Source organism: Pan troglodytes, chromosome 19 (genome assembly GCF_028858775.2).
Source record: "Pan troglodytes isolate AG18354 chromosome 19, NHGRI_mPanTro3-v2.0_pri, whole genome shotgun sequence".
In the NCBI taxonomy this organism is placed as follows: Eukaryota; Metazoa; Chordata; class Mammalia; order Primates; family Hominidae; genus Pan; species Pan troglodytes.
Window position 1 is genome coordinate 39,532,085 of NC_072417.2, and position 23,409 is coordinate 39,555,493.

General features: G+C 40.8%; 1 protein-coding gene and 1 long non-coding RNA gene across 5 annotated transcripts in view; one reads left to right on the forward strand and one right to left on the reverse strand.

Annotated features, from left to right (window-relative positions):
- NLK (nemo like kinase) overlaps nucleotides 1-15,040 on the reverse strand; it is a 160,203-nt gene extending 145,163 nt beyond the window's left edge. For 3 of the 4 annotated variants that reach the window (XR_010152927.1, XM_024350403.3, XM_024350404.3), the window contains exon 1: nucleotides 13,464-15,034. Coding sequence is in view for 2 of the 4 variants with exons in the window: in XM_024350403.3 (XP_024206171.1) it covers nucleotides 13,464-13,921 (458 nt within the window). In the remaining 2 variants the exon portion in view is untranslated. Of the gene's footprint in view, nucleotides 1-13,463 lie in introns of all 4 variants that reach the window. The other variant, XR_008540396.2, reaches the window with a different exon arrangement.
- LOC134808875 (uncharacterized) overlaps nucleotides 14,958-23,409 on the forward strand; it is a 46,926-nt gene continuing 38,474 nt past the window's right edge. Inside the window, exons 1-4 of the long non-coding RNA XR_010152928.1 lie at nucleotides 14,958-15,207; nucleotides 15,400-15,578; nucleotides 16,081-16,379; nucleotides 22,365-22,693. This is a non-coding gene — a long non-coding RNA (uncharacterized LOC134808875). The remainder of the gene's footprint in view (nucleotides 15,208-15,399; nucleotides 15,579-16,080; nucleotides 16,380-22,364; nucleotides 22,694-23,409) is intronic.

The window sequence follows — 23,409 nt, forward strand, 5'->3', positions numbered from 1 at the left end:
ACAACTTAGTTACATTGGATATATCATACAATTCTTTCAAATTTCCTGAGGTTTAAAAGTTTTCAAAAAATAGGTGGAAGAATGATATGCTCAAAATAGATATACAACTTAGTTACATATAACATGAAAAGACTGAGTTGTTCTTCACCAAAAATCTTGTAGTCTGTGACATTTAATCAGAAAACATTTAATCAGAGTCACTGGCCCACACAAAATAACCAACAGATTAATCTAAATATTCCATGGTTTTTCTCAGATGCACGTTCCTGGTTTCATTTATATAGAGTTTTCATTTTTTATTTGTTTTGTTTTTGTAAGAACACTTCCTCCATTTTCAATAGGCATTTAGCTGGACAGGTATTACTGGTAAAGCAGCAAAACAGCAAAAACTCTGGCTCAGCCCCCAACCAGCTGTGCAACGTTGAACAAATCTCTTAGCTTCTCTGGGTCTCAATTTTCCCACTTATAAAATGAGGCAGCTAGACTAGACGCATTCTAAAGTATCTTCCAACTCTCTAGTTTCTTTGAGGCAGAGCTCTAGGCTTGTGAGAATGAAAAAGCCCTCAAAACAAATGACCGAAATCTCATTCTGCAATGTTAGTGAAACAAACAGGATACAAAATTGTAAATACAGTGTGATCATGATCCCAACTCTAAATAATACTACAAACACACCCACGCATACCAGGTCAAAGTCTTGTAAACAATACACCAAAATGCTATCAGTGGTTATCTCTGAGTTGTAGGTTACAAACAACTGTTTTTTCCTTTCAGCTCTTCTGCGTTTTTCAAGGGTCCTACAATAAACATACTATTACTCTGATAATAAGGAGGAGGGTGAAAAACAAAGAAAAAAACCTTTTATGTGCTAAAGAAAATTTTACATTTGGAAAGCATTCTAGAATTTGAATGAATTTTTCAAAAACAGTTGGAGTTAATCAGAAAAAAATTTCTAGTGAAGTCACATACCTGATACCTGTCAACCATCATACAAAAGCTGTTTATTTTCCCTAAATTAGTAAGTTTTCAGGAGGTACTATTTTTTTTCACTCATACTGAAACCAGTAATAATAATTGTGATAGCTAACATTTACATAATGCCAAACATAGCTCTAAGACTTTAAATATATAATAATTCATTTAATCCTCACAACAGCCATACACAGTGGCTCATGTCTATAATCCCAGCTACTTGGGAGGCTGAGGTGGGAGAACTGCTTGAGGACAAGAGTTTGAGACCAGCCTGGACAACATGGCAAGACTCCCAGGACCACTACCTCTTAAAAAATAAAAAAACAGCTGGGTGTAGTGGGTTACACCTACAGTCCCAGCTACTCAGGAGGCTGAGGTGGGAGGATCACTTGAGCCCAGGAGTTCAAGGCACCACTATACTAAAAAAAAAAAATCCAACCTGGCAAGGTGGCTCATGCCTGTAATCCCAGCACTTTGGGAGCCCGAGGTGGGCAAATAATGAGGTCAAGAGATTGAGACCATCCTGGCCAACATGGTGAAACTCCGTCTCTACTAAAAATATAAGAATTAGCTGGGAGTGGTGGCGTGTGCGTGTAGTCCCAGCTACTCGGGAAGATGAGGCAGAAGAATTGCTTGAACCGGAGAGGCAGAGGCTGCAGTGAGCCAAGATCACGCTACTGCACTCCAGCCTGGTGACAGAGCGAGAATCCGTCTCAAAAAAAAAAAAAAAGAAAAAAAAATCCCCACAACAACCCTACAATTACTAGAATACTATTACTATCTCCGCTGTATACATGAAGACCATGAGGAACATAGAGATAAAATAATTTACCCACAGATAATGAGGGGCACAGCTAGGATTTAAAGAGAGTTATCCTCTTAAATAGCTGGGACTGAAAGTGTGTGCCACCACACCCAGCTAATTTTTATTTTTTATTTTCTGTAGAGATGAGCTCTTGCTACAAAGCCCAGGGCTCAAGCAATCCTCTGGTCTCAGCCTCCCAAATGCTGGAGTAACAGGCATGAGCCAATGCGCCCAGCCTTGACTACTAAATCATACTATCCCTTTAAATGTTAAATGTTCTCCTCAGGTCATTCTTTAACTGCTTTTGTTCTAAAAGTTCCTGTAAATTATTTTTCTTTAAACTGAAAAAAGACTGGCCCAACTTTTACTAGCTTAAAATTATGATTCTTTTCCAAATCATTATTTCAAAGCTATAAGGAGTATAATTTAATCCCTGTATATATCACTAAGTGAATATTATAACATCTGAGAAATTAAGTAACATTAATTATTAAGTTCAATATTGAAAGTCTTAATAAAGAAAGGTGCTTTGTTGGTCGACATTATTTGTCCTCATAAATCTTCTGCAAAGAATCCCTACAACCAACTGTTGCACCTTTCAAAAATTTCAATTTTATTAAAATGTTTTAAACAGTGTTATAATTAATTAGCTTGTGTTTTTAAAAGAATGCCTGTCAATATTTACTTTGAACGCTGGCTATGGTATACACCCAGTTAACTTCAGGATAACCCCAATTACTGTAACCTGCAGAACCTGGGAAAATGAACACAGAAGAAGCCAATCAATTAAACATGGTTGAAGATGCTCACATAATTCTCTGAGGCAATTCAAACCCAAACCAAGCCCCTTCTTCTGCACAATAACCACATTACTTGCCAATTTTTATAGCTTCTGGATTACTTTCAATAAAGCTCAAATTTCCTCCGCATCTGTATTACTAAATTTCCAGCTCTATTGAAGTAAATATAGAAATCAAGTTTCCTATTTTAAAAAATTAGAAAAGAGAGGGAAGTGGAGAAGAAAGTGGGGAAAAACCCTCTGCACCAGGCTGCATGTTAATTTAGATGTGCAATGTGACAATCACCTGATAATTGTACCCTTTGGGTACTTTTGTACTGGTAAGATAATACAGTGAAATAAAGTCACCTGGCTTATTTCAATTAACTTACACAATTTGCAAATCTGCAACTCTCTGCCATGGTACATTAAGAAAATTAGCATGTAAGAAAAATCACCTGCTTATGTAAATTGACGGATCATTTTTATCCATGCAGACAGGAAGAAAAGCTGCAATCTGGGTCAAATGACTAATTTTATCTATTTGTTCAAATGTCTCTTTTCACCTTTTTTCTGTAGCTCAGAGCAAGAATTTTAGGTCAAAGAATGGATAAACAAAAAGTTTCTGTGTTGTCAATTCCCCTGTAAGAAGTCTGCTGCCTGACACTACTGAGCTCTATACTACTTAAATTGAAAACAAGACTGAGAACCTTATCCAGATAACAAAACCACAATACGGAGAGGATAAAAAGAGAAATCAATAGGAGATATCTGCTCTAATTGGGAAGGAAAGCAAACATGGCAACGATAAGGTACCAATTTTACCTTCTGCTACTTTAGGCAAACAAAGCTTCAGAAAAGAAAAGGAAAAATGCCTCCAAATAACTCAGGACAGACAGGACTTCTCTATAGAGATCATTATTCCAGTTTGTTCCATAAATATACCCACTCAAGTTCTTCTGAGTCTGACACAAGTCAGACAAATGCAGTATCTTGGTCATTAATGACTGCATTCCTGGCATTTACTGCTGGTATTCATCCCTCCCATTTAAAACTGACTCCATCTCCAGGTCCAGAAGTGGATCTGATTGCTCCAAAAGTAATCTTACCTTCATTGACAGTGACTGGTTCAGAAATGAGTATGTAATCCAACAAAAGCCAAAGAGAGGCCAGGTGCGGTGGCTCAGGCCTGTAATCCCAGCACTTTGGGAGGTCAAGGTGGGCAAACTGCTTGAGCCCAGGAGTTTGAGACTAGCCTGGGCAACAAAGTGAGACCCCCATCTCCACAAAAAAGTCAAAAAAATAGCCAGGTGTGGTGACAGAGCAAGACTGTCTCAAAAAAAAAAAAAAAACAAAAAACCAGAGATCAATATGCTGGTGCTGGTCAATAGCCATGTGTGGCTACAGAACACTTAAAATGTGGTTAGACCAAACTGAGACATATTCTAAGCATGAAGATACATAGTGATTTTGCAGATTCAGTATGAAAAAAAGTAATATAGATCATTAATAATTTTTATAGTGAATACATGTTGAAATGACAATATTTTGGATATAGAGTTAAAATACATTACTAAAATTAATGTCACCTGTTTCTTTTTAGTTTTTTACTGTGGCTACTAGAAAATTTAAGATTGCATACTTTCACTATGTATTTACTGGATAGCACTGCTGGTTTGCTGAGGGTGTCTGCAAAAATGCTCCCTTCCTCTTGGACAAGAGCTTTAGGAAGTCACTCTCCCTCTTTGGGCACTGTAAGCCCTAAACTACTACAGCCTGAAAGCTGTGTCAAAGCTCATTTTCTGGGAGGCCCACATGCAAACTAGTAACTCTCTTATCCAAATTCAGAATTTAAAAGAGACTCCTGGAAAGAAATTTGTTTTAAAGAAACTTGCAAATTAATGTAAGCACTGGCTCCCAAATCATCTTACCTGATTACTCACACACAAAAGATGACAAAATACCGAACATTAAATTTTATTTAAAAATTTAAAAATCACTCAAAATATTGTAAGAAAACTATTGTAAGACTTATAAGAAACTAAGCAAGTTTTTAAAGTCTAAAACACTAAAAAGGTAAATATTATCAGGAAAATAGTAGTATCAAATGGACATGTAGAAGAAATTGCTCATTTGCAAATAGGCCTGCTCTTCTCCACAGCTGAACTACATGTATAATCCTTACCAATAACTCAGTAATAGAAGAAAACAAGTCTCTTGAAAAAAAATGAACATTTAAAATCTAATCCCAAATTAGAAAACTCTATAAAAGTCACCACTCTGGAACAGGGTGACATTTATCTCATTCCTCCTTTAAACAATTTTAGAAGCTATTCAACACTGTAGTCCTGAAAAGAGAAAGTTGTCTTGTGGTCACCAGCAAACTCCAACAAATATTAATATCATTTTATAATAGAATCTTAGGAAACACAGGATTTTATAAATGAGAAAACCAAGGCTCAGAAAGTTTAAATAACTTTACCAAGGTCACAGGGTTGTTGGCAGCAAGGCTAGGACCAGAACCTTGTCTCCTAACAAGTTTAGTTATCTATTACCCCATTGTTTAAAAAAAAAAAAAAAAAAAAGCCGGGCACAGTGGCTCACAACTGTAATCCCAGCACTTTGGGAGGCCGAGGCAGGCCGATCACGAGGTCAAGAGATCGAGACCATCCTGGCCAACATGGTGAAACCCCGTCTCTACTAAAAATACAAAAATTAGGCGGGCGTGGTGCCACGTGCCTGTAATCCCAGCTACTCGGGAGGCTGAGGCAGGAGAATCCCTTGAACCTGGGAGGTGGAGGCTGCATGAGCCAAGATCATGCCACTGCACTCCAGCCTGGTGACAGTGGAAGACTCTGTCTCAAAAAAAAAAAAAAAAAAAAAATCCTTCCCAAGGAAATGGCACCTTGAACATCAAGTTCTCTGGTTTATTAAACTAAAAACAAACAAACAAAAAAATGAGATTTGGAAGAATTGTATTAGTAATTTTAAAAAATTGTAAAAAGTAATACTGAATACTTAAGACATTCTTTAGAATCAATCAAACACAATCACTCTCTCAAATGCCATCAATGATCTATTTACTATCAGGCTAAATACAATGGCCTTTTGGCCTTTTCTCCATCTTAATTTTCTGACTTTTTTTTTTTTTTTTTTTTTTGAGACAGGTTCTGACTCTGTCGCCCGGGCTGGAGTGCAGTGGTGTGATATCAGCTCACTGCAACCTCAGACTCCTGAGTAGCTGGGACTACAGGTGCGTGTCACCACACCAGGCTAATTTTTTTTTTCTGTACTTTTAGTGGAGATGAGATTTCACTATGTTGTCCAGGCTGGTCTCGAACTCTTGGGCTGAAGTGATATGCCCACCTCAGCTACCCAAAGTGCTGGGTTTACAGGTGTGAACCACCATGGCCGGCCTTCTTTGACTTTTTATCAGCACCAAAGATCACTCCCATTTTCCTAACAATCTTCTGCCATACTTAGATTGTCAATCACTGTGAACACATTTTCCTGACTGCCCTTTAGTTCTGCTTCCAGTAGCTTCTTCCACCTACAACTGAGAACATTCCCTAAGACTCAGACAGATCTCAGTTCTCTCTACTCTTCTATTTTACATATCCAAAAAAAAAATTAAATCTGACGAAGTCTCTCTTACTTAAAAACTTTCAGTAGTTGCCATTCGCAGTTTTAACCTTTTCTCATCATTGCCCGCCTACGGAGCCTTTTTAGGCTATTTTCCTAATCATCCCCTCGTAAAATCTTAATACCACAGATATGCTATTTAACTGTTTATGTGCTATATGTCCACATATGCTTTATTAATAAAAAGCTGTTTTTAGTGCCTCAAGCATGACATTCCAACCTCTTCATGATTGAGCTCTAGCTTACACTTCCTACCACCCACTGCACTGCACATTCAGCATCTCCAGCCCTGTAGTCTCCTGCATATAGGCCCTTCCACCTAGACTGCCCTTCCCCATTGGTTGACTCTCATTCTTAAAACTCATTGAAGAATTACCTATTTTAGGAAGCATCCTGACCTTCCATAGAAATCCCTCCTCTACACGCCCTTAATGTCCAGGGACTATCTCCATTGCTGCATTTATGGCAATGAATTATAATAATCCACTTACAAATCTATTTCACCCAGTAGGTCATAATCACCTTTAATCCTTATCTCCAGCACAGTGCCTGGCAAATAGTAACATACAATAATTGAATATTGTAAGAACAAGTGAAAATAATATATATATTTTTTGAGACACAGTTTCGCTCTTGTTGCCCAGGCTGGAGTGAAACGGCACGATCTTGGCTCACTGCAACCTCTGCCTCCTGCGTTCAAGTGATTATCCTGCCTCAGCCTCCCAAGTAGCTGGGATTATAGGCATGTGCCACCACACCTGGCTAATTTTGCATTTTTAGTAGAGACGGGATTTCACCATGTTGGTCAGGAGGGTCTTGAACTCCTGACCTCAGGTGAACCGCTCCTCGGCCTCCCAAAGTGCTGGGATTACAGGCGTGAGACACCATGCCTGGCCTGAAAATAATATATTCTTAAGTTTTTATTTAATGGTTTCAAATTTAGTTTCACCTCTCCACCAAGGCTGAGGACACCCTGAGAGTAGGCATGTTTCATTGTTCATATTGTTTACTTGACTGTCAACTCCTCCAAAGCAATATGGTGACTTAAACATCCCTATACCTCAGTACTAAGCACAATACAGACAACAGCAGCAGCAGCTTAATAGAGGTTCGCAAAATTATTTATAAGACTAAATATCCCCATTTGGTGCTTGCAAAACTGCTGGTCCACAGCGAAGTGACAATAAAAAATATAGACTAGTGAGTTCCAAAGGTGTTAAAAACTTTCACTGCCTCATAGTAGATATGACTCAATTAGCCAAATTATTTCAAAACTGGGTTTAGGTAAAGAGCACCAATCATTATGAGTGGCAGACATCCCCATATATACTCCCTCTACTCACACCATTACAACTAAGAGTTAAAGTTCAATCTCAGTAGAGTTCACTTAGAAGTCATCTTTCCATAATGCCAGAGTACCAGTTTTTTCTGTTTCCGCACTAGGTACCTTACAACTACTGACTATGTCTATCATGACTTGTTATGTGCTCACTGACAGTGTTACAACTGTTGCCTCAGACACTCTGTTACTTCCAAGCAACATCAGGATCACACTGACAAGCTATTTTAGTTATTGTTGACCTGTATTAGATGGCCCAATCAACAAATAATTCACTGGAGTAGCACAGAGGCACAGGGACTCAGAATTAAAACCCAAAGAGACGCATAATTAAAGAGCTTCTAACAGCTTCTGTCCATTTATTGGTTGGATGACAAATGAAAAAGTTTCTTTGGCCTTGACAATCTCCATCAAAGAAACCAAATAAGCATGTTAAGGAAACATACAGTATATGAACAGTTAATTCTTGTATTGCTTGGACATCAATAAATCTAATAAAAACGACCAAGAATAGTCACTCAGTTTTACAATATAGAAGGCAGAGAAAACTCTGACACTCCAAGTTGTGAAGACAATGAAACATTCCAGTACTCCATTAGAGGACTTTTTGTATCTACAGCTGCCTGTGCTTTGAAGGTAAAAACCCAGAATTTAAATTCAAACATATTCAGTTAATGCACTTATGCATTTTACAAATTTTTGTTCTGGTATAGCATATGAAAGGGAGCTATATCTGCCCCCATTTCTCTTTTACGACATATGCCCAGTGGTACTGATGGCTAAAAAGATGGTATTTAATGTTGAGGGATATTGTTTTAACTTGCTTGAAAGGGCAATGTTTCTGAAATGCCTTAAAAAAAAAAAACTGTCTTTTTTTCTAAATTAATATTTGACAGTATAACATGAAATTTCTCCCCAAGAATAAAACAAGTTTATTTTTTGTGCTGTGGTTTTTTGAACATAATTTGGATAATCTTTTCAGGAGTCTAAGTACAAAATGACTTGCAACGTTATAGGCTATGGAGTTTCAACCACCAAGAAGTGGGTGCAGAATCATCAGATTGTTACTTTTATTCTCTACTCTTTATCTACTTTATGATCATGAACCTGTAATTTCCAAAAGTAAGTTCGTTTGTAGTTAAAATTAACAATACAGATTTCCACATTTCTAGTTTCATACGGATGCTTTGTTATGTCTAGAAGAGCAACCGTTTCCTTTTTATGGTGCAGGCTCTGCTTCTTCAAAGCTCTTTTCACAAAGCAGAGCCCCCAAAGAATCCAGCTGTGGCTGTTAATCTCGGCTGATAGTGGAGAAACTTCTCAGTACTACAGATTCTCAACCTGTAAAACACAGTTAATAACAAAATACCCTTTAGTATACTACTCTTTCTGATGCAACTTACTCCAGGATTTTCCCCAAACATATCCCAAAAGCATTCTGCATTTTTCCAAATTAGTTTGTTATGTGGAGTAAGAGGACCAGAGAAAACATAAGAAAAAAAGATGCCTCTCATGTTCACAAGATGAGCAAGCTAGACAATCTCTACCATGCACAAGGGCTTATACTGAGTAATTTTTTTGTTAAATCACTATATTTCTCCCACCTCACTGGGATCTTTAGCAATTCACACTTTCTCATCCAAACATAAGCAAAGTGAATCTCTACTTCGACAATAAGGATGTCTTTCATTTGTTACATTCTGAAAAGAAAAAATTAATTTCCCAGTATATAAATCCATAATACTTTCTAAAACAGTGCAGATGATCTGACTAAAACACCTACAAAGTCCATACAAATGTGTATTATTTTTATTTGTTTTTAATTAGTTGACAGGACAGCACAGAGTATTTTCCCCTTGGCTTTAAATTCAACCATTTTCAAATCTCCCTGACATACAGTACAACTGAGGGGACACGCTACGTTATTTAGAGTCATGCCTCCAAAAATAGTCTGCATGCTGATTTCACCCGATAAATCTGACAATCTATGAAGACACTTCCATGCACATTAACACAACAGCTTGATTTTTCTACCGACAATAACTACAATAAAAACAACTAACATTTATTGATGCTTACTGTGTGCTAGACAGTGTAATCATTGGTTTACAAGAATTACCTCACTTAATCTTCACATCAATCCTGAGGTAAGTACTATTATTATCCCCATTTTATAGATGAGGAACAGAGAAGTCAAATAATTTATCGAGATCACAGAGCTAGTAACTATCACTACAGTTTTGAAAGACAGATAAAAGTAACCTGCTGAAGTTATTAGAATAATAAAATTCAAAGACCTCCAACATTACTTGGAGTACACAAAGGCAACAGAGCAAGTGAATCCCAGGATTTTTGATCTTTTAATTAATCAGGCAAGTCACAAACCAAAATGCTAATTTTATAAAAAAAGTCTTTTCCCAGACTCACTTTTACCAAGGTGGCAATATGTGCCATTAATTCCATCTCTGATATGTTAAGTTGCCAATGTCAAAAACGGTCTAGGCACAGCGATCCTCAAACCACTCTCATGCGGTCAACTTCCTCCATCTCTCAAAATTATGAGCCCCTGAAACTCTTTGTCCCAAAGTTGTTACATCTTTAACCACAGCATTTTCCTCTGGCAAATGTGAACTGCAGACAAAAAGGTAGATTTATATTACTCACCAAATGACTGAAGTTACTATTTGTGGGTTGCTTTGTGTTTTGTTTTTGCATTATGAAAATGTCCATGTGGGTGTTTGGAGGCTGTAATGTCTCAAAAAGAAGGTCAAATTGTATATGATATCTTGATAACCCATAAACAACATTCTATCAGTGGCAACAAATGTTATCTCAGGTTATCCCACAATCACATTACCAGGTAAACTGGAACTCTTACCTTGAGATAAAATACAGCAGACAGTTGTTAATGAAACCTTAATTGAACTGTCACAGCACCATCCTTACCAGCAAGCTAATGAGTAATTCACTACTTTTACACAACTGTCCAATACTGATAAGTTATTCCACTAGTTAAATTCAACAGAAAGATAAATCAAGTCAGCGAGACTAAATTGTTCAGTGATAAATCTGGTAAAATGCTGCATCACTTCTACAAATATCTCTCCTTGTCTACATGGAGAAACAACAATCTCTCTCAAAATTGCATGCCACTTTTTTAGCCATCAGTTAGTACCCCTGGGTGTATGTCCCCAAGGAAATGTGGGCAAATACTGTTTCTTGTCATATGCTATTCCAGAAGAATACTTGCAAAGTGCATTAAATGAATATATGTTTGAATTAAGTGAATCTTATAATACCCCGGTAGTTAGTTACATGGCGGTTTCAATCAAAGGATGCATCACTGGGAGAACATTTTTATGTTCCATTATAATCATTTTAGAAAAAAGTTGTTTCCAATTCATAAGGTGCTTCCTAAATTAAAAAGATATATTCTGTTTCAGTTAAAAAGTAAAAAACCTCACTAATATCTTTACCTTGGGTTTCAGAATATTAGTGCAATTCCCTGTAGTTTGGTTTTCAAATCTCTAAACAGTCTTACTTAGGTCATACAACAGTTAAATTTCAAATATAATAAGGAATTCAGACAGCAAGTCATTGACATGTAAATATAAAAATAGAAAAGCATTTGCATACTAAAACATACACCTGGAACTCTTTCCTTTTTCATACCAAATTGTATTTCACCTGTAACAGCTGATGAAAACACTCAATGCAGTTAACTAGAAAAACTTGGTTAAAAAAACAAAGACCCGAATCATGTGATAACACAGGAGGACGGCCATCCACAAGCCAAGCAGAGGGGCCTCAAAAGAAACCAAATCTGTACCTTGATATTGGATTTCTAGCCTCCAGAACTGTGAGAAATAATTTTCCGTTGTTTAAGCCAAAACAAAGAAGGACCTGACTAGATCAATTAACCAAGCAGCAAAGATGCCAAAGCACTGTGCTAGGCGCTGAGGAGAAAAGGATTACTACAGTAGACAATCCCTACCCTCAAGGGGCTTACGAATGTAGTCAGTGACACAAGACAAACCTGAAGTAAGATGGTGCACAGAGGTGTACTTTAAGTACATGAGACAAACTCCATAGGTGGTAGAGCAGTCAATCAATTAAAGAACTCTAGAATGGCTTCAAATCAAATATATGTGGGCTTTCAGATATCAAAGATTCATAGTACCCACTAGCAGAACGTTTGCTGTGTGAGATGTTTCAGCACTCCAGTTCTTTATTGCCCCCTTCCTTAAAAAAATAAATAAATAAAATAAAAACTGCTACAAGTCACATCACTTTTTGATAGAAATGTAAGTGAAAAATGCCTTTTGAATATATTCAAGAATGCTGCAACCCATTTCCCTTTCAGTATCCCTAGTTTTTAGCATTGTATGTAAGGCACTAAAAAAGAAAGTAAGCATCCAGATCTAAGAAGATCCAAACAAGTGCTAAAAGTTATTAGTAAATCAATGACAAAATTTAAACCAAGGAACAACCGTTTTCCTGTCTGTTCCATCCCCCAACCAAAGCTTGGAAATCCTCAAGAGTTAGGCAAGGATAAGTTCACAGTTAAATCTCTGAGATAGTCTGTGGAAGGGAAGAGAGGAAGGCAGGAACAGGCAGGTCCCTGAGCAGAATGACCAAGGCACCATTACCAGCTATACTCTTTTCCACCTTGAATCCCACACACCTTGAAGAAAGGACCACGCTGCAGCAGAAACTTCCTTGGGGACTAGCTGAGAAAACACTGGACTCTACTAGTTTTTTTTAAAAATGGATGAGATCACTTAGCAGCCTAGATTATCAAATCTGAAATATAAATAAGATGGCCAGTTAAAATGCATAAACAATGCACCCATCAATTTTAGCCTCAAAAACAATGACGAAAGGAGATATTTACCGAGCTAGTTCCAAAGAGTTCATTTTCCTGTGGTAATGGGCGCTTTTCTCGAGAGTAACAATTTTTGAATGCACTGAAAATATCAATTCATCTATCCAAAGTGGAATCATTAGTCCTTGGGAGAAAACCCAGTTCATTCTAGTTTTGATAGGAACAAACATATTTTATTATAAACTACTAATCTTTCTAAGGTTAGACCAAATAGACCAAAATGTTATATTTAAGAAGCCCTTAGGCTTTTACAAATATCCTAGCACTAGCAAAGGTAGGGTCATTTGTTAAAAAAGTATTATTTCCTACTACAGCAACTGACCAACAGATAACAGCAACTTAAGAGGCACTAAATGACACTAAAACATTACACTGAATGTGGGCCACTGCATAGCTAGTCTACTAACCTCATTTGTGGTACTCATGTGTGATGCTATATTTAATGCATTCTTATCAAAAGGCTACAGCTACATACTTCTCAACTGTAGCTTTATGGTTTAAAATAAACCACTCAAGCAATGATCTTAACTGGTTCAACTATGAGTCCTATCTTTCTTCTGGAGATCAAGATCACAAAATAAGTGAAAAGACAGAAAGGACAGGAAAGTAGTTATGCAAAGTATATCCTAATGACAAGAGTATTATAAAGGAATTCAGTCTGGATCAGGTGCTAACACTTAATGCCACAGGGCCACTGAATCAAACACACGAGATGACCGAGGTCTTCGTAGGAATTAGTATTGCATACATTCATCTACTGATCCTGTGTTCAGTGGCTTGCTTAGGTTCTAATAGAAAAGTTTGGTAGACAGCAAACTTATGTGTGTTGCTCATGAGAAGGTGCTCCACCAAAACTTGCCATGAGCCTAGACAGCCAATGCATTAGGCCTCTTTACCACATAAGTGAGGGTGGCTTCCTACAGTTGGGTTGAGAAGCTTGCTGCACCTTGGTCAACACGGAGACAACCATTAGGGATGGACTCATCCAATGACAACCAACAGAAGAAACCATGAGAGGTTGTGTTTTTCTTTGGATACTCACCAGACAACACCAAAGGCTCCATATCCAATAGGTCTATCCGGCTCAATATCCAGCTGCTGCTGTGGATGATGCGAGTGCTGATGATGGTGCGCCTTAACTGTAGCAGCTGCGGCAGCCTGTACCTGAGCTGGGGCTGCTGCAGCTGGTCCAGGAGCCTGCCCCGGTGCCGGTGATGGGAAATATGGCTGTTGTTGCCCAGGGTTTAACATGGCTGCAGCTGCAGCCGCTGCTGCGGCTGCCGCAGCTGCCGAAGAGGTGTGCTGCTGTACAGGGTGTACAGCGGCAGCCGACCCCGGATGAAGATGGTGTTGAGGGTGGTGGTGGTGGTGCAGGTGAGGAGGAGGGAGGTGTGGAAGGTGGTGGTGATGGTGGTGGTGGTGACCTGCTGCTGCTGCAGATGTACCGCCATTGTAAGCCGCCATCATTTTTGCGTTGGCTCTTGCGCCACAAAGAGACATTCAAAATAAATGCCCTTTGATTGGAAAGCAAACTGGGTCAAGCTGTCATTTGGCCATTTAAAAATGAAGAAAAACCACTCACTCCACCTCAAAAAACATAGAGCGTAACTGGCTTTATGTCTTCATCAGTCAATCCAAACAAGTTAGAGGATCTTGGTGTTTAATTTTGGGGTGAGCGTGTGTGGAAGGGTGTGGGTTGCCAAAAGGAAAAAAAAGGGAAAAAAGAAAAGAAAAAGGAAAAAAGGACCCCTTCCCCCCAGGATTCCTGCCACAAGTGGGTACTAAAACTCCATTCTTAATTTGGGGGAGGTTCCAACTTTGAATGTGGGAATAAAGGCCAAACCTCCCGACCCCCTGAACTCCACACACGAAAAGGATCAGGTAACACACCACCCTTGGAATCTTGAAAGAGGGTTGACTCATCTACCCCTTCCATTCCCACATCCTTTTCTAAACACCTACCACCTCCTCAAAAACAGGATTAAAAAAAATTCCCACCACCCTAAATGGAGAAGATGGGGGGAAATTTTCTGGGAAACCAGCTTCCAGCTTCCCCCCCCTCGAACTCTCAGGCCTTCCTACATCTCCCCCTACTCCTAGTCAGGTTGACCTGATTGGGGAGGGGGGGCGGGGGTTCCAAACTTTCCTGGGCAGAATAAGCCAGGGAAGGAGGCTGGAGTGAGGAGAGGAGGCGACAGCAGGACAGAGAGGAGAAAGAGAGCCGGGGCAAAAGTGAAGGGAAGGAGGTGCAGGGAGGAATGAAAGATGTGGGCAGCGCTCGGACGCCCAGACAGAGGGAACCGCCCCGGGAGAAGGTTAGGGTCCCGGGGCCAAAGAACAGGAGCCCCGGGAGGCGGGCGGGGTACGGTCGCAAGCGGGCTGACTCCTGCCCCCGCCGCCGGCTGCTTCTGCTGAGGAGGGTTGGGGGGGAGAGCGGGTGGGTCCCCCGCGCAACGGCCCCGCAGGGCTCAAGGCTGCTCCGTCTCCCCCCCTCCCCCCCACCCGGCTTCCGTCCCCGCGGCCGCTTTCTCCTCAGCCGCCGCGGCCGCCTTCTCCTCAGCCGCCGCCTCCTCAGCCGCCGGTTCCGCCGCGGCCGGACTCACCTCCCCTAGCAAAGCCGGATAGAGCGGAGCCAGCGTCGGACACGCGCAACCAGCCGCCGAGGCCCCGCCCCCGCCTTGCACGGACCGGCTGCCCTAGCCAATCCACGCCCACCTGTCCGCTACCGCCTCCAATCCTGGGCCAGGAGCTTCAGACAGGCGCACTGTTCGGCCAGTGGCAACAAGGTGTGGGTCTTCTGGGGAAATCCCGCCCCCGATCCGGGATGGGCAGATAGAAAGACCAATCAAAGGCAGAGGTTGGCTTGACCGACAAGGCTTAAAGCCAATTAAAAAGCAAAGATCTTTGTGACATTTTCTTTCGCCTCTCTCCTCTTTTCTTTTTCTTCTTTTATTATTTATTTATTTTTTTTTTGGCAGGAGCAGGAAGCTGCGTGCTAATCCCGCCTGCAAAAGCTGGAAGAGAGGGGCGGAACGAAAGAACCAATCATGAGCCAGAGACAAAGAACAGAGTAACCAATCCTTGGGTTGAAAATGAAGTGGGATGGAACCTGGGCCAAATAGACACTTGAAAAAACAAATGGAAAAAAAAGATTGATGTAAGTCCCACCCTTTAGATCTCCTATAGGACAGGATTGTGGAGAATTTGCTGTCATATCGAGACAACCTCTCCAAGGGGCGGGGCTTAGGGAAGGGGTGGGGTCTTAAAGTGGGCGGGACCTAGACGAAGAAGGCGGAGTCCAAATCATCACTGGTCCACTGATCCGAGATGTCCAATATCCCACTTAAGATGTAAAGTGTGGGGTAAAAAATAGGGGAAGAAAAAGGGAATGTTGAGCTTCAGAAACTCAAGGTCCAAGGTCACTCAACAAGAAGACAAAGGAAACTCAAAAGACTGACAGAAACTCAGTAGACTGACAGTTCGTAGTCTACGGCCGGTCCTCTCCATAGTTAATCCTGATCTTGGCAAAAAGAGGAGGAATCTCTGGCATTCAGAACTCCACTGTCGACAAATGATAAAGCTGTTGGTGCAAATTAAAACAAAAAAAGTAAACTTGACCACAAAAATAATAATTTTCTTCTATCTTTCTTTCTTAACAGGGTCACATTCTGTCACCCAGGCTAGACTGCAGTGGCACAGTCCTAGCTCATTGCAACCTCCAACTCCCGGCTCAAGCAATCTTCCCGCCTCAGCTTCCCGAGTAGCTGGGATTACAGATGTGCATCACCATGCCCGGCTGATTCTTTAATTTTTTAGAAACAGGGTCTCAATATGTTGCCCAGGTTGGTCTCAAATTCCTAGGCTCAAGAGATCCTCCCACCTCCGACCTTGGCCTCCCAAAGTGCTGAGATTACAGGCGTGAGCCACCGCCTCCAGCCTCTCCCATATTTTCTATCAAGTAAGTTTCTGTCATTGAAATCTTACTAAAATAGCATCTTTCCATCACTTGATTTATCTGAATTTACCCTTCCTTTAAAATGTGAAATAATAAGCTTACAGAACCTTATCCCTACTGAAACTGTATAGTTTACTCAAAAACTTGGAAGTCATCTTCGATCCCTCCTTTGCCTGTCCACATTGTCCCTTCCAATCAATCAGTCATCAAGTCGTCTTTTTTTTTTTTTTTTTTTGAGACATGGTCTCTGTTGCCCAGGCTGGAGTGCAGTGGCATGATTACAGCCCACTGCAGCCTCCACTTCTTGGGCTCAGATGATCCTCCCACCTCAGCCTCCCAAGTAGGTGGGACTACAGGCACATGCCACCACACCTGGCTAATTTTTGTATTTTTTTGTAGAGATGGGGTTTTGCCATGTTGCCCAGGCTGAATCATCAAGTCTTAAACAATTTTAAATCCCCTTCACTTCTGCTGCTTTCCAGTCACACAGCATTTACCCAAATTTACACCACTAACATCTTTAACCATTTCCCTGCCTGCAAGCTAGCTCTCCTTTGATCCATCCCCCTCTGGGGGCATAGTAAATTTTTAAAAATACAAATCTGAGACCAGGGGCAGTGGCTCACACCTGTAATCCCAGCACTTGGTGAGGCCAAGGTAGGTGGATCCCTTGAGTTCAGAAGATCAGTCTGGGCAATGTGGCAAAACCCCGTGTCTACAAAAAATACAAAAATTAGTGGTACACATGTCTCCAGACCCAGCTACTGAAGAGGCTGAGGTGGGAGGATAGCTTGGGCCAGGGAGGTAGAGGCTGTAGTGAGCTGAGATCCCACCAGTGCACTCCAGCCTGGGTGACAGTGAGATCCTGTCAAAAAAAAAAAAAAAAAAAAAGGCTGGCTGTACCCCTAAATAGCCTGGCATGATCTGGTTCCTGCCTACCTACCTCAAGGGTCTTATCTCTCCCTCCCACTCCACACTTCAGACATTCTGAACTTCCTGCAGCTCCTTGAATGCTTTCAAGCCTTCATGTATATCTTCAGCCCAAAACATTTCCCGCTCATCCTTCACTGCTCTAATTCATCCCTCAGGTCTTCGTGTAAATTTTACTTTTTTTCCTGGAAAGTTCTAACTCTGTTCTAGAGTATACGTTTCTGTTGTATATCTCCATGACACTGCCTCCCTCATATCTATATTTTAAGTGCTTGTTGAGTTTGACCGGGGACAGAGAGCTTGTCTGTCTCACTCAATGTTGTATGCCCAGTTCCTTAGGACAGTGCCTGAAAAAAAAGAAGACACTTGCTACAGATTTGCCTGAATTACTGAGTGCAGAAGTGGGTACAAACCCAAGCTCTGCCATTTACTTACTCTATAGTTTAGGCAACTTAACTAACCTTTCTCAATCTCAGTTGCCTCAACTGAAATAATACATGACTCATGAGGTCGATATGAGGGTTAAATGAGGTGATGTATTTAAACGTGCTTGGCAAATAGTGAAAATGCAATATAAATTCTCTTCAACACTCACCCTCATGTAATATTTGAGATGTTTCCAATTTTCCAATGCACAGCACTCTCCTCCAAAGTGTAGTTTCCTAAAAGCTTCTTAGATGTTCAGCAAATTATCTGGTTTCACCTCAGACCTACTGAATAAGAATTGGAGGAGGAGAGGAGGAATCTGTTTAACAAGCTCTCCAGGTCATTCTTACAAACGCTAGAGCTTAAGAAGCACAGGCCTAGAGTAAAGGAGCTTAGTCTTTGTAAACTTTCTTTTTCAGCGCTTAGTATAGTACTATAATAATACATAGAAAGTGCTTGATACATGTGAAATAAATAAATTAATCTAATCCACGAGAAAACAATTGTACATTAAGAGTTATTTATTCCTTCCACAAACATGTATTAAGCACCAATTATATCTAGGCATGGTGCTAACTTCAACTGTGGGGGAGAGGAGATAGATGTACAGATGCTTCTGGACTCATGATGAGTTTGTGTCCCCTTTTTTTTTTCTTTTTGAGACGGAGTCTCGCTCTGTCGCTCAGGCTGGAGTGCAGTGGCGCAATCTCGGCTCACTGCAAGCTTCGCCTCCCAGGTTCATGCCATTCTCCTGCCTCAGCCTCCTGAGTAGCTGGGACTACAGGCGCCCGCCACCACGCCCAGCTAATTTTTTGTATTTTTAGTAGAGATGGGGTTTCACCATGTTAGCCGGGATGGTCTCGATTTCCTGACCTTGTGATCCGCGCACCTCGACCTCCCAAAGTACTGGGATTACAGGCGTGAGCCACCACGCCTGGCCGAGTTTGTGTCCCAATAAGCCCATCGTATGTTGAAAATGCATTTAATACCCTAACCTACTGAACATCGTAGCCTAACCTACCTTAACGTGCTCAGAACACTGACATTAGCCTACAGTTCTGCAAGATCATCTAGCACAGTCTATTTTATAATAAAATGTTGAATATCTCATAATTTATTGAATACTGTAGTGAAAATGAAAAGCTGAATGGTTGAGGCTGGGTGCAGTGGCTCACGCCTGTAATCCCAGTACTTTGGGAGGCTGAGGCAGGCAGATCACGAGGTCAGGAGATAGAGACCATCCTGGCTAATGTGGTGAAACCTCGTCTCTACTAAAAATTCAAAACATTAGCCGGCCTGGAAGGCTGAGGCAGGAGAATGGCGTGAACCCAGGACGCGGAGCTTGCAGTGAGCCGAGATCACGTCACTGCACTTCAGCCTGGGCGACTGAGCGAGACTCTGTCTCAAAAAAAAAAAAAAAAAAAAAAAGAAAAGAAAAGCAGAGTGATTGAAAGGGGACTCAAAGTACACTTTCTAATGAATGGGCATCACTTTCAAATCATGGTAAACTAGAAAAATCATAAGTCAAACCATCCTAAGTCAGGGATCATCTGTATTAAAGTCTCTGCCCCCAGGAGCTCTAAGTCTCTCTGGTGCAAGAATTTCCAAAATGGTGTGTGCACACCATGGTGGGGGGTGCACAAAGTGACCCACTAGGCTCCTGGAAGAAATTAGTACAATTTCTATTTCATTTTTTTAATTTCATCTTTTAAAAATATCCATTTTGTCAATGTTTTATAATGTACATAATATTACAGAGTAGCACAAATGTATAACATTTATGAATAAATAAGAATACACAAATTGAGGAGTTGCGCTCAAAAATTTATCAAAAACATTGGGAAATCATTGGTCTGATGATCATTTAATAATGTTCATGGTTTTAGACATGAAGTCCTTGCCCATGCCTATGTCCTGAATGGTATTGCCTAGGTTTTCTTCTAGGGTTTTTATGGTTTTAGGTCTAATGTTTAAGTCTTTAATCCATCTTGAATTAATTTTTGTATAAGCTGTAAGGAAGGGATCCAGTTTCCGCTTTCTACATATGGCTAGCCAGTTTTCCCAGCACCATTTATTAAATAGGGAATCCTTTCCCCATTGCTTGTCTTTGTCAGGTTTGTCAAAGATCAGATGGTTGTAGATATGCGGCATTACTTCTGAGGGCTCTGTTCTGTTCCACTGGTCTATATCTCTGTTTTGGTACCAATACCATGCTGTTTTGGTTACTGTAGCCTTGTAATATAGTTTGAAGTCAGGTAGCGTGATGCCTCCAGCTTTGTTCTTTTGGCTTAGGATTGACTTGGCAATGCAGGCTCTTTTTTGGTTCCATATGAACTTTATAGTTTTTCCCAATTCTGTGAAGAAAGTCATTGGTAGCTTGATGGGGATGGCATTGAATCTATAAATTACCTTGGGCAGTATGGCCATTTTCACGATATTGATTCTTCCTACCCATGAGCATGGAATGTTCTTCCATTTGTTTGTATCCTCTTTTATTTCATTGAGCAGTGGTTTGTAGTTCTCCTTGAAGAGGTCCTTCACGTCACTTGTAAGTTGGATTCCTAGGTATTTTATTCTCTTTGAAGCAATTGTGAATGGGAGTTCACTCATGATTTGGCTCTCTGTTTGTCTGTTATTGGTGTATAAGAATGCTTGTGATTTTTGCACACTGATTTTGTATCCTGAGACTTTGCTGAAGTTGCCTATCAGCTTAAGGAGGTTTTGGACTTCATGTCTAAAACACCAAAAGCAATGGCAACAAAAGCCAAAATTGACAAATGGGATCTAAATAAACTAAAGAGCTTCTGCACAGCAAAAGAAACTACCATCAGCGTGAACAGGTAACCTACAGAATGGGAGAAAATTTTTGCAATCTACTCATCTGACAAAGGGCTAATATCCAGACTCTATAATGAACTCCAACAAATTTACAAGAAAAAAACAGACAACCCCATCAAAAAGTGGGCAAAGGATATGAACAGACACTTCTCAAAAGAAGACATTTATGCAGCCAAAAGACACATGAAAAAATGCTTATCATCACTGGCCATCAGAGAAATGCAAATCAAAACCACAGTGAGATACCATCTCACACCAGTTAGAATGGCGATCATTAAAAAGTCAGGAAACAACAGGTTCTGGAGAGGATGTGGAGAAATAGGAACACTTTTACACTGTTGATGGGACTGTAAACTAGTTCAACCATTGTGGAAGTCAGTGTGGCGATTCCTCAGGGATCTAGAACTAGAAATACCATTTGACCCAGCAATCCTATTACTCGGTATATACCCAAAGGATTATAAATCATGCTGCTATAAAGACACATACACACATATGTTTATTGTGGCACTATTCACAATAGCAAAGACTTGGAACCAACCCAGATGTCCAACAGTGATAGACTGGATTAAGAAAATGTGGCACATATACACCATGGAATACTATGCAGCCGTAAAAAATGATGAGTTCATGTCCTTTGTAGGGACATGGATGAAGCTGGAAACCATCATTCTCAGCAAACTATCACAAGGACAAAAAACCAAACACCACATGTTCTCACTCATAGGTGGGAATTGAACAATGAGAACACATGGACACAGGAAGGGGAACATCACACACAGGGGCCTGTTGTAGGGTGGGGAGAGGGGGGAGGGATAGCATTTGGAGATATACCTAATGTTAAATGATGAGTTACTGGGTGCAGCACACCAACATGGCACATGTATACATATGTAACTAACCTGCACATGGTGTACATGTACCCTAAAACTTAAAGTATAATAAAAAAAAAATGTTCATGATTTAGATCAGTGCTGTCCTAGAGAAATGTGAGAGCCACATATGAAATTTTGTGTTCTAGTAGTCACACTAAAAAGTTAAAAGAGGCCAGGTGTGATGGCTCACACCTGTAATCCCAGCAATTTGGGAGGCCAAGGTGGGAGGATCGCTTGAGCCCAAAGTTCAAGACCAGCCTGGGCAACATAGTGAAACCTCATCTCTATCAAAAAAAAAAAAAAAAAAAAATTAGCCAGGCATGGTGGCATGTGCCTGTAGTCCCTGCAACTCAAGAGGCTGAAGTGGAAGGATCACCTGAACCCAGGGAGGTTGAGGCTGCAGTGAGCCATGACCATGCCACTGCACTTTAGCCTAAGCAGCAGAGTGAGACCCTATCTAAAAAAAAAAAAAAAAAAAAAAAGGAAAACAAAATTCACTAGCCACATGTGGCTAGTAGCTACTATATTAGACAGCCCAAATCTAGATCATGGGTTTGAATCCTTAATCTGTCCCTTACCAGCTATGTGACCTTGGGCAAGTTCCTTAACCTATCTTAGTGTGAAAAATTTCCTTGTCTGTAAAATAGAGAGGTTCCCTGACAGATGCAGTTGTGGTAATTCAAAGAGACAATCCATGGAAAGCACATAGCCTGAGGCTTGCTAGCAGTAAGTGGGATGGTTATTATTAGTACAGGTATTACAATCGAAGGCAAAGTGTCCCAAGTGTCCAGTGGAGAAATCATCTTGGGCACCACTCAGTTCATGTCCCCAGCATTCCATCCATGTGGAGTGGCTGGCCCCTTAAACACATCACCAGACAGTACAATTTCCGGCCTTTTCCATTTTGTTCCATTTTCAGGAGCTGAGCATGAAGAACGAGAAGTCGGAAGTGAGTCAGCAGGATAGCACTTAGAGCCTAAAAAAGCAAGCAGGACATCAGAATGCATAAGCAGGAATATAATGTGCAGGAAGTGGGAGGTGATCTTCCCTTTCTTCCAAGAACTGGCTCACCCCATGAGTTGTCTGCAAAGACTTTGCAGAACTTGGGCCAGGCCCAGGAAGATTAAAAGACTACAAAAGGAGCAACTCACATTCAACAGTGCTGGGTGCTCAACACCTGTTATCTCATGTGATCAATCATCAATATGTCCCATTTTGCAAATGAAGAAACAGACTCGGGAAGTCAAGGTACCTTACCAAATCTCACACATCTCGTGAGTGACAAAGCTGGGGCTGGCCCACTTCCCACTGTAACCCACAGCTGGAGGGAAGGGGCAAAGAAGTGATGCTATGGAGTACCAGGAAGGACAGGCAGAGAATTCTTACCCTTTCAAGCCTGGCAGCCAGGGGCCTCCCTCACTGGGTGCATGATACTTTTTTAACATTTCTTACCCAAAACTGTTAGCAGAAGGCAATAGGATCACCTCCGACCTTTTAGCACACACATTCCTCTGGGTCACACTCCGTCCATTCTCTGTCTCCATGCTTCGGGCCTGGCTTATCTTTCTACCTCTTCTTCTACCCAAGTTCTACTCACTTTTAAGGCTTTGCTCTTGGAGCCTCAGATCTTCTTCTTTGTTGTCTTTTTTTTTTTTTTTTTGAGAACCTCGACCTCCCTGGGCTCAGGTGATCCTCTCACCTCAGCCTCCTGAGTAGCTGGGTCTACAGGCATGTGCCACCACAGCTGACTAATTTTTTTGTATTTTGTAGAGCTGGGGTTTTGCCTTGTTGCTCGTTAGAATCTGCCTGCCTCAGCCTCCTAAAGTGCCAGGATTACAGGCATGAGCCACTGCACTGGGCTGTAGCCTCAGAACTTTCATGAAGCATTTTTCCTGATACAAGTCCCTCTGGATCTCTCTCTCCCCTGAAGAATTTAGACATTCAATGTCTGCAATATTTATTTG